Source organism: Acyrthosiphon pisum, chromosome X (assembly GCF_005508785.2).
Source record: "Acyrthosiphon pisum isolate AL4f chromosome X, pea_aphid_22Mar2018_4r6ur, whole genome shotgun sequence".
NCBI lineage: Eukaryota > Metazoa > Arthropoda > Insecta > Hemiptera > Aphididae > Acyrthosiphon > Acyrthosiphon pisum.
This window is the reverse complement of record NC_042493.1, coordinates 127,566,388-127,577,037: the sequence shown is the minus strand read 5'-3', so window position 1 is coordinate 127,577,037 and position 10,650 is coordinate 127,566,388. Positions and strand designations below refer to the sequence as shown.

Here is a 10,650-nt window from a genome sequence, read left to right as displayed (position 1 = left end):
CAACAAAATAACTAAAATAGTTATCCTAGGTTTTTAATATGTAATTTCGTCCCAAATTTGTACTTAAAATGACTATAAAAATAAACTGTGTAAATGTATTTTTTAGATTTTTTGGTAACAGAATTAATTACTTACGTGGAATCTTGTTTTAAATTTTCAATTCTTAGATACAAAAATTGAACATTTTATAAATTTTTAACTACAAAATAATTATAGAATCTTAAATTTGATAAATTTTTTCAAAATTCGATCTTTAAATGCTTATAAAAAAAAATTGTGCCTATATATTTTTAATATTTTTCAACTGCTATTGTAACAATATATCAGGAGCTTTGTATTAAATGTATACACTTTTTGGCCCAACAGATAAAACTTAATTGATATTTATAGAAAAAAAAACTAAAAAAATTTAAAACTGAAAATGTCCGTAAACAGCTCAAAAAGAGTCAAAATATTTTCAAAATTGTATGGTGTATAGGAAATGCTAATATAAACATTCAGTAAAATTTTCATGTATCTGCAGTTATTCGTTTTTACAATTGGTCATAAACTAATGCCTTTGTCAGACAAGATGGGTTGAACTTCATGATGGTATAATACAATTTTAAAAAATACTTCCACGGCTGGTTATTGTACTTACTGAAATTACTTAATGGAAGGAATTAAGTATGACAATATCTAAAGCTAAAAGTTTTGTTCTATCAATATGTGATACAGATTTTATTTTTGCATTGACTTGTTTGAGTTATGTGTTAGAGGAGCATACCTTGCCATTAATTAAAATTTTACAGTCATCAACTATTGATTTATAAAATGCTCCTGAAATAGTTCAGTGCAATATAACTGTACTACAGACTAATAGAATTAATTGGTAACGTCACGGAATTTTGGCCCTCTAATAAATAATTTCTAAATTATAATTATACTATTATTAACATGTCCCGCGCAAAAAGACTTATCAATAACAGCAGCAATATTATACAATATGTTCTCCCTCCCCCAACTAGTGTTTGCACTTTCGACCCGCAGCCGCTGGCGACTTTTGCTGTCACCGTCGTCGTTGTCAAAACCGGTACCGCACACAGTGCTTTCTGACCCCAAACAATTATTTTTAATCCCCGCACCCGTCGACACTGGATTGTTCCCACTCTACAAAAGAGATCATCATCTACCGGCGTTTGAGCAACGAGACGTTGCAGCCGCCGACTACTTATTATATTTTCCATGACCGCTGACTTTGGCAGACATATGCGAATTTCACGTCTCCCGGACTTTGGCATTTTACCAAACACCGCCAGCACGTGGCAACTTCATTTAATTTTCAACATCGCCCAGTGATTTTTTTTCTTCAACCGAGACTGATCAACTGCATGATGGGCTAAACAACGCCATCGGGCCGTGGTGGCCATGCCATTCCGGACACTGTTTTCCTGCTCCGCCATGGGGTTGATGCTCCGACGACCAGGTGGGCCGTGCCGGCGGCACTTCGCCAGCCTACCCATATCGTCGGATCATAGCCGCATCTCAACCACCAATCGACCGTCAATCACAATGTCTTGTAACGTATAAATTCTTCCCCCTCTGTCCCCCCCCCCCCCCCCGTGTAAGCACAACTTATAGGCGTCACAAGATGAGTCGCGTTATATATGTCAGTCGCGTTATATATGTCAGTCACGTTATATATGCCACACCGGGAACACGTATTTTGTGTCACTCCGCTGTTTTTCCCTCAGTGCTAAGTGAAGGGTTGTTCGTTTTTAGTGCGGTTTGGCCAAGAGATTCCTACGGCTCTCGTGGTCATTTTGGAGCATCCCGCGCCGATATCGGCTCAACCTGGGCGTAGTTCTGAATATTTAAGTTTTAGTAATTAAGCGACGGCGACGCGCGCCACGCCCGTGTACACAACCGGTTTGTTTACATGGCCGCCGTTTGTTTTTTACACTGCCGCCGGGCTACCTCTAGGCCGCCCGACACCACTTCTGATTTATTTTTTTTGGCGATAACTCGACTTCGGCTGACACTACGGCTTAGGTCATAGGCTTTTTGAATTCGTGTTGTCCATAGGAATCGATTGGTGGTGGTCCCCACCGGATTGGACAAAAACTCAGGAACTTCGAAAAAGTAAATTAAATTAAATTTTTGTTACTTCGAAGCATATATATCTCGATTCCACCGCGACAGGAAAAATCTAGGAACACAAAGCACCTCGTCTTCAAGACGACCTCCCTGGGTCTCTCGCTCTCCTCACGCTCAGCAATGGGTGAGTAAATAACTTAAAAAACATATAAATGTCAGCCCAGCCACTCACTCTCACTCAAAACCGCGACATCCCTCAGCTGCACACGGGGAAGCCAACCAACGCACCGCTCGCTCCCGCACATTATCACAACGATATGGGTGGAGGCAGTAAAAAAACCCCCGCTCCTGGGCCGACCCCTCCGGTCGCTACCAAGTCGATGGAAATACCGTGGGTCAAAGCTAAAGATGGCAAACTTTAGCCTCTTGGGCACCCGCTGGACGGCCCCGAAGGTAGACGCTACTTCATAGACACGCTAGGAGAGTTCCATCTGATCTCCCCCCCCCCACCCAACCAATAGTGGAAGAACCTACTAGGAAAAGGTCCAACGGAGTGCCTGACGACCAATTCGAGATAACCGATCTGGTCGCCCCCGACACCCCCGACCCAACGGAGATTCACAATACCATCTCGGCGAAACTCAGGGACCTTACTACCCTTCTCGGGGATGAGGACCCAGCAACCAAGTATCTCAACAAGATTCTGCACTACATGGCTACAACCCTACAGGCCATGTCACCGTCCTACCCAAGCTCAGGTGTTGCTGCTGCTCCATCCATCAGCACAGCCACTCAAGTCAGCAGGCCTAACAGCCCCAAAGCCATCGGAGACGCAGCTGGGGGCCAGCCCACGTCCTGCCCTACGTGCTGTCAACACCGTGAAAACGTTTCTGAAATGGAGGCAGACCCCGATGCTGCCCTTAAAGGAAAAAAAAAGAGGAGGAGGAACCACAAAAGCCCCCTCCCAGGACCCTCCCCCACCACTGCCGCCAGCACCTCGGCTCCCAAGACCGCGGCAGAAGGGCAGTGGTCTGAAGTAGTAGGGAGGAAAGCAACGAACAAAGGCACCAAAGAGGCTTTTCCCTCACTCCCTACATCGAACCCCACACCGAGGAAACTTCCCCCGCTCCAGAGCACAGCTCTCATAGTGAAAGTCCCGGCGGGCGCCACCTATGAGGACACAGTCAGGTCCCTGCAGCAGTCGGGCGTCAACCCTGACGACTACGGGGCAACCATCAATGGGATCTGCAAGACCAGAGGGGGTGATGTAGTGGTAGATCTGGGCAAGAGCATTAAGTCCAGGGAAGCTGCGGCTCCCTTCCTTAAGGCTCTGACCGACAAAGTCGCCGGTGTCCAAGCCTCTGTGACTCAGTCTGGAGCAAGTGTAGACATGGAGGTCATTGACCTGGAACCCACTTTAACTGCCGACGCAGTTCTGGCCTCGGTTAAAAAAACCATCCTTGAAGCGAGCAAAGGAGACGCCAAAGTAGCTTCCGCTTGCGACGATATCTCTGTCACCTCCATGTGGAGACTCACAAATGGTCAGCAAGTTGCGAAGATCAGAGTACCCAGATCGGTGAAACCCACGGAAGTTAGTCGTGTCAGGGTAGGCTGGACGAACTGCCGCTTCAGGATCCGCCGCCCAGAAGCCATCAGGTGCTTCAAGTGCCATGGCTTCGGGCATTCTCAGGGCAGATGCTCCGGCCCTGATATGAGTGACTCCTGCCGCAAATGCGGGGACAAGTCCCACAAGGATAAGGAGTGCCCTTCCGACAAATGCGTTGCCTGTGACCGCGCTGGACTGAAGCTGGGTCCTCACAGACCTGGGTCCGCTGCCTGCGGCGCCAAGCGCGCAGCTGAGTCCTGGCGCTCAAACAACCGCCGCAATGATTAACCTCCTGCAAGTCAATCTGAATGGGTGCTGGGCCGCCCAACAGCTCCTGGACCAAACGGCCGCCCAGAGGAACATCGATGTTCTCATCATGAGTGAGCCCTACGCAAGGGGAGACGGTGGAGGCATGATAATTTTTAGTCTCGATCGCAAGGCTTCAGTCAGCACCACCTCTGACACTGGATTCTTCCACAATGACACTGGCTCTGGAAATGGTTTCGCTTGGATAAGACTCAGGGACTTGACCATATTTAGTTGCTACTGGAGACCTGGCACCACCTTGTCTGAGTTCGAGGACTTTCTTACGGACCTTGAGCAGGCCACCCGCGCTGCAGGAGACAACTGACTCATTGTGGCGGGTGACTTCAACGCCTGGAACGTCGAATGGGGGTCTCGGACTAACAATCCGAGAGAAGAAATGCTCTCGGACTTGGCAGCAAGTATGGACCTCATCCTCGCTAACGTCGGGGACACCCCTACCTTCGCCAGAGGGGAAGCCACGTCCATCATCGACGTCACCTTTTCCAAAGGAGTCGAGATAGATGGGTGGGCCGTCCTGGACGACTTTAATCTAAGCGATCATGCCTACGTGGTCTACTCGATTGACCTCACGCCCGCTGACCCTCACCCAGGATGGCCAAGCGTGGGCATGTCAAACGACTCTCATCCGGGCTGGGCCCTCAAAAAGCTTGACCTCGACACCTTTAATCAACACATCGCCTCAACCCCCCTCACCCTGAAGAGGAACATCGTCGGAGTAAACGCCGCAGTCTCGGCTGCCGAGACTCTTGACAGCTATATTACGAGTGCCTGCAGTGCCTCAATGCCACTCAAGACCCGCTGCCCTAGAGGCAGGAGGCCCATGTATTAGTGGTCGGACCGTATCGCAGATCTAAGATCAACTGCTCTGTCTCTACGCAGGGTCTATTAGTCCTGCCTCAGAAGGCATGGACGGGAGGGATCCGTGGAGGCCAAGACAAACTTTGCAGCGGCAAGGAAGGACCTTAGAAGGGAGATAAGAAATTCCAAAGAGCTAGGATGGAGGGACCTCTGCTCACAGATAGATACAAATCCCCGGGGGACAGCCTGCAAGCTCTTCATGAAGAAATTTGGAGACGGGATCACCAGGCTCGCCTCCAAGGGGCGAGAGCAGGCGATCGCCGACCACTTATTCCCCGCAGCTCCAGCCACTAACTGGGGCACAATACCATTGTCAGTGACTAGAAACATCCTTAATAACTTAGATCCCGATGTAGACGAGCAAGCTCCTGACCCGGCAGCCCCCGAATTCACAGTAGATGAACTGAACAATGCCACCAAGAAGATGTCTTCAGGAAAGGCGGGAGGTCCTTCAGGTATCCCAAACGAGATACTAAAGAGGATAGCTCTTGCACAACCTAGAGCCACTCTGAGCATATACAACAAGTGCCTCACTGAGCTCACTTTCCCCCCAGCTGGAAGAAGGCCAAACTGGTTCTATTAAACAAGGGTCTAGGCAAACCGGTAGAAACCCCTCTAGCTTTCGCCCTATTTGCCTTCTTGACACTCCGGGTAAGCTACTGGAGAGACTCATCCTCCAGAGGCTGGACTCCCACCTTGATTCCAGCCGGTCAGGACGGGCTCCAAACCAGTTCGGCTTTCGGAAAGGCATTTCAACGGAGACGGCGGTAGAGGTAGTCACAGATTTGGCAGCACACGCGTCTCAGGGAAATTGGAGACAAAAGTAACTTTGCGTCTTGGTCACTATTGACGTCAAGAACGCGTTTAACTCCTTGCGGTGGCCTGTGATAGATGAAGCACTTAGGGAAAAAGACACTCCTGGGTACCTAGTGCTCATGATCCGGTCATGGCTGTCAGATAGGGAGTTGATCTTAGGCGGGCAAATGACCTCTAAGAACGTGATCTGTGGGGTCTCCCAGGGCTCGGTTCTTGGACCAACTCTGTGGAATGTGGCATACGACTACCTGCTTGACATGGAAGTTCCCGAGGGTGTTCAGCAGTTCGGCTTCGCGGACGATCTTGCTGTTGTTGGAGTCGCCAAAAGGAGCGAACTTCTGGAAAACCTGGTAAATCCTGTCCTGGAGAAAATCAACGACTAGATGACTACCCGGGGACTCCAGTTAGCTCACCACAAGACGGAGGCAGTCATGCTAACAAAGAAGTGGGCATACAACCCTCCCCAGCTCAGCATAGGCGGCATTCCTATCCAGCTAAACAAGCACTTAAGGTACTTAGGCGTAATACTCGACTCGCGCCTTTCCTTCGTAAAACACGCTGAGACGGTAGCAAGGAAGGCGTCCACGTCGGCGGTAGCCCTATCAAGGATAATGCCGAATATCAGGGGACCCTGCCAGTGGAAGAGGCGACTTCTAGTATCAGTAGTGGAGAGCCAGCTGCTTTACGATGCCCCAGTCTGGTCGGAAGCCACAAGCTCAACGGCCAAGGTAAGAACTATCTCAAGGAGACCTCAGAGAGTGGCAGCCCTGAGAACCATAAGGGCCTACAGGACTGTCTCTGACGAAGCCGCTTTCGTGCTATCAGACATACCGCCAGTAGACCTGATAGCCGCATAGAGGGCCAGGATAAAGGCTAGGGCGCTGGAAGTTCCCCTACCTGGGGACTCTCCCCCCACCAGAAGCAAGATCAAAAAAGAGGAAAGGAGGATCACAATTGAGAAATGGCAAAGTAAATGGGAAGTCACCTTAAAGGCCTCATGGACCCGCCGAATCATACCGAGCATCACCAGATGGGTGAATAAGACGACTCCTAGGGTACCCTGGACCTACCACATGACACAGGCCTTATCTGGGCACGGGTGTTTTCAGTGGTACCTTCACCGCATGGAAAGGGCCTCTAGCCCTCACTGCATGCACTGCCCATGCGGCTCGGACAGTGTGGAGCACACCATCTTCCACTGCATCAATTGGGAAGGCTGCAGTGCTGAGCTTCATGAACGCTTGGGTCGACCCCCAGCCGTGACAGATATACCCGACATCCTATGTGGCCCGGCCTTCGAAGACCTCCCGCTAGATCAGCATGAGAAGGCTACCGCATTAAACGAAGTGGAAGAGACTTTTAGACTCTTCTACAAAATGGTGGAAGACATCCTAACGCTAAAGGAGACCAAGGAGAGAGCCCGGCAAGCCGCTGACAATGCGGCTAATGGATGAAGCTCAGTACGGGAATCGAGAGCGACGGGCTCCGACCGGTTCGTGAAGAGGAGCACAACAGCACGAGTATTCCAGGATGGCGGGCTACCGCTGGTCCGAGAAGAGGACTTTTTCTCTGCGTTAGCGACTCATTTTAATGTGGGAGCATAGCTTGGGCACGACCTGGCTATGCTCCTGGGACCGTTGAAAAAAAAAAAAAAAAAACTGTGGGGCATCGTGGGTCGGGGGTTCTATAAATGCACGACTCATGCGAGCTCAAACAAATTTGTGTACATTTTTTATTAAATAAACGATGCTGCATGGGAGCTAAGCAATGTGAAAACAGTTCGGCTCCCATGTAGTGATTTATTCGGAAGAAAAAAAAAAAAAAAAAAAGGCGTCACAAGATGCAATTTTCCTGTATTTTTTCCTTCAAATGCTCTGTCGCAAGCCTTATGCCACCTTGGCAGTTTCATTATTGATACCTGACGTAACAAACAAAAGATGCGTAGCACAATCCGGTTACCCTGTGTGGACACCCACGAGTTATGTGGTGTGTCGCCTCCCGTAGGCCGAGAACATTATTGTTATTATTATTATCTTTAAAGAATAATGTCTTGCGACTAGCTACGTCCTAAATTATTCCTATTATATTGTTTTTGACATTGCCATGTGTCTAAATTATTATATTGTTAATTTGTAACTTGCCAAAGTATAAATATTTATTGTATAACCGTGTAAAATACACCCACATGATTACCCTCAACCCATTATTTTATGTATTTATTAATTTATATCATTCTCTTTATCCCAACATAAATCTTCAATATTCATTTGTTGATGCGTGTATCAAAACCTGTGAGTTCCACCGACTTGGCCCTCGGGTCCCCCTTTCGTCATGGGTAGTTTTTGAGGAACTAAAAAGCCCCAAAACCTCACAAATTGTATTTCTGAGTTTGCTAAATTGTATTCAGAAGTACAACAATTGGCATCTGGATTAGATATTGATTTAAACCAAGAATCAATAAAAAACAAACACACAGAGTCAATTATAATTCTCAGAGCATTGATGAATATTATCGTATAAGCATGTTTATTCCATTGTTGGATTCAATAATTGAATATCTTAAAAGACACTTTACATTACCAAGTATGGAAGCTTATGATTTAAGTTTATTTATACCAACAACTTTTTTGCAACAAAAAATGTACTGTACCTCAGAATATCAAGATAGTGTATCTAATGTATCAAAGATATTTTCTTCGATTGAACCAAATACCTATACTACATGGCAAAACTATTTTAGGTACCAAAATATAAATTGTATATCCTAGTTTTACATTGATATAAATTTTTTAAAAGTGTAATAAATATAATTTTTATTTTAGGTTAATTAGAAATCTGGTGCCAAAAATGGAAAATAATTGCTGAAGAAGGAATTGAAAAATTTCCTGATAATGCAATAGAAGCCTTTTATTCTTGTAATGCTGAAGTTTTTCCAAAGATCAAATTGTTCTTACAAATATTATCTACAATGCCTGTTGGAGTAGCATCGGCTGAAAGAAGCTTTTCCACTCTTCGCAGGATGAATACTTGGTTGTGGTCTAGGATGGGTGAAACTAGGTGAAACGACCCCCCCCCCCCAACCAAAATTAAGCCTTGGATCCGCCACTGAGATATAATATAATATTCTGTTTTAGGTAAAATTTAAAATGGCTGTACTACGAAGCACAGTTCTTACGAAATATAATAACATGATGTACAAAATAGATGATGTAGACGAAAATTTGAGTATCTAATCAACATTTCGCCAGAAAGATGGATCAAGCATATCATTCGTAGACTATTATAATGAAGTATGTTATTTATGAATTTGTATAGTTTAATTATAACTGATGGTAATTTCAACTAACTAAAGTTCTCTATTTTTAAGCTTTAAACTAAGACTGCAATTATTTTTTTTTAGAGATATATTTATTATTATCCGGAGCAGTATCGTTTGGACATGACCATTATGTAGCGTACGTACACCGTATAAATAGATGGGAAGTGCATAATGATTTGGCAAAAAAAATAAAAAGTTCTCCATGTTCAACAAAAATAAGACCACATATAATTTTATATGTGAAAGAGTAAAAAAAAAATTATGTATATAGGTAGAAAAGGCCAACTGCTACAGTAACAAAAGATGCTTATTTTTTTTTTTTAATGATAGAAACAAAAAATGTAAAGGGTAAATTACATTTATTTTAAATTTATATTATGCGTTTATGTTACCAGATATAAATAAAAGTAATAACAATCAACATTTATTTAAAACAATTTTTTTTTAAATTTAATTTTAACCAACTCTATTGGCATGACTCCAGGCTTAAGCAATATTACTGCAGCAACAAAATGAGATAAGTCCACAAAGGATTGAAACACTGAAATTCGAAATTTTTTTTTGTGACAAGAATGACGAGAATCATGAACAACGATTTATAACTTAGATAATTTATTAAAGTAGATTTAAAATGAATAAAATTCGGAGATTTGAAAAGCATAATTTATACGTCCATGAACGTGACCCACGCACTTTATGTCATACGATCCAAACCAATACCAAAAGTTAGTAATTAGTTAGCAAATATTAGGAAAAATTGTTGCAGAAGTTACAAAAAATCATTATAGGAGAAGTTGTATATACATTTTTTTTAGGTGTTCAAATTTTAGGTTACCAACCAACCCGCATTGTCCGATCGTTATAGAACAAGCACCGGTAGTTAGAAAGTAGTTAGTAAATTATAACAAATCTATTTTTGAAGTTGGCAAATCAAAAAGTTTATTTTTGGCGAACTTTTTTATTCAAAAATGTCTCATGTAACCTATAAAATTTATAAAAATAACAATTATCACAACTTTTTATAATATACTAGGTAACTATAACCAAAAATACCATAATGCAGGCTGTCTATGCAGCCTACATAGTCCCGCTAGCATCGATATTTGGCAATTTTTGATCGACTAGTAACGTCTCTCGACAAATATTGCAATTCGTGTAGACCGACGGTGATACCGGTAAACCAAAAATATTTTAACCTAATGCTAGAATCACGATTTTAGATTTTCTTTTATAATTTAAAAATTTGGGTGGAAACTTACTTGAAAGTATATTATTATACTATTTACACACATTTAAATTTTTAAAAATGCATTTGTATTTATAAATATAAAGTTTCAAATTTATTTTTATTAAATATAAATTTTTTATCAAACAATCTTAAAATTGCATAACTCATATTTTGCTCCTACAAAATATATAAAGTAAATAAAAGGAAATTGTTTGCAATTTATTTGGAAAATATTGGTATCATTTTGAAATTCGTAGCTCGAGGGGCTGCGTGAAGTTGGCCCCCCTGTCTTATATTTTTTTATACCGGACAGGGAAATTATTTGCAAATTATGAAAACCGATTTGCAAATGTTTGCAATTTATTTGGAAAATGTTGGTATCATTTTGAAATTTGTAGCTCAAAAGGGGTTATTTCTTAT

General features: G+C 43.6%; 1 protein-coding gene across 1 annotated transcript; it reads left to right on the top strand.

Annotated features, from left to right (window-relative positions):
• The first annotated feature begins 6,066 nt into the window (after nt 1-6,066).
• LOC103308481 lies at nt 6,067-6,540 on the top strand. Its single transcript, XM_008181907.1, has one exon. It carries the CDS (start codon nt 6,067-6,069, stop codon nt 6,538-6,540), a length of 474 nt encoding a protein of 157 aa, XP_008180129.1.
• The last annotated feature ends 4,110 nt before the right edge of the window (nt 6,541-10,650 follow it).

Coding starts and splice junctions, on each gene's coding strand:
- LOC103308481 (XM_008181907.1), top strand. CDS start 6,067: ATGACTACCCGGGGACTCCAGTTAGCTCACCACAAGACGGAGGCAGTC.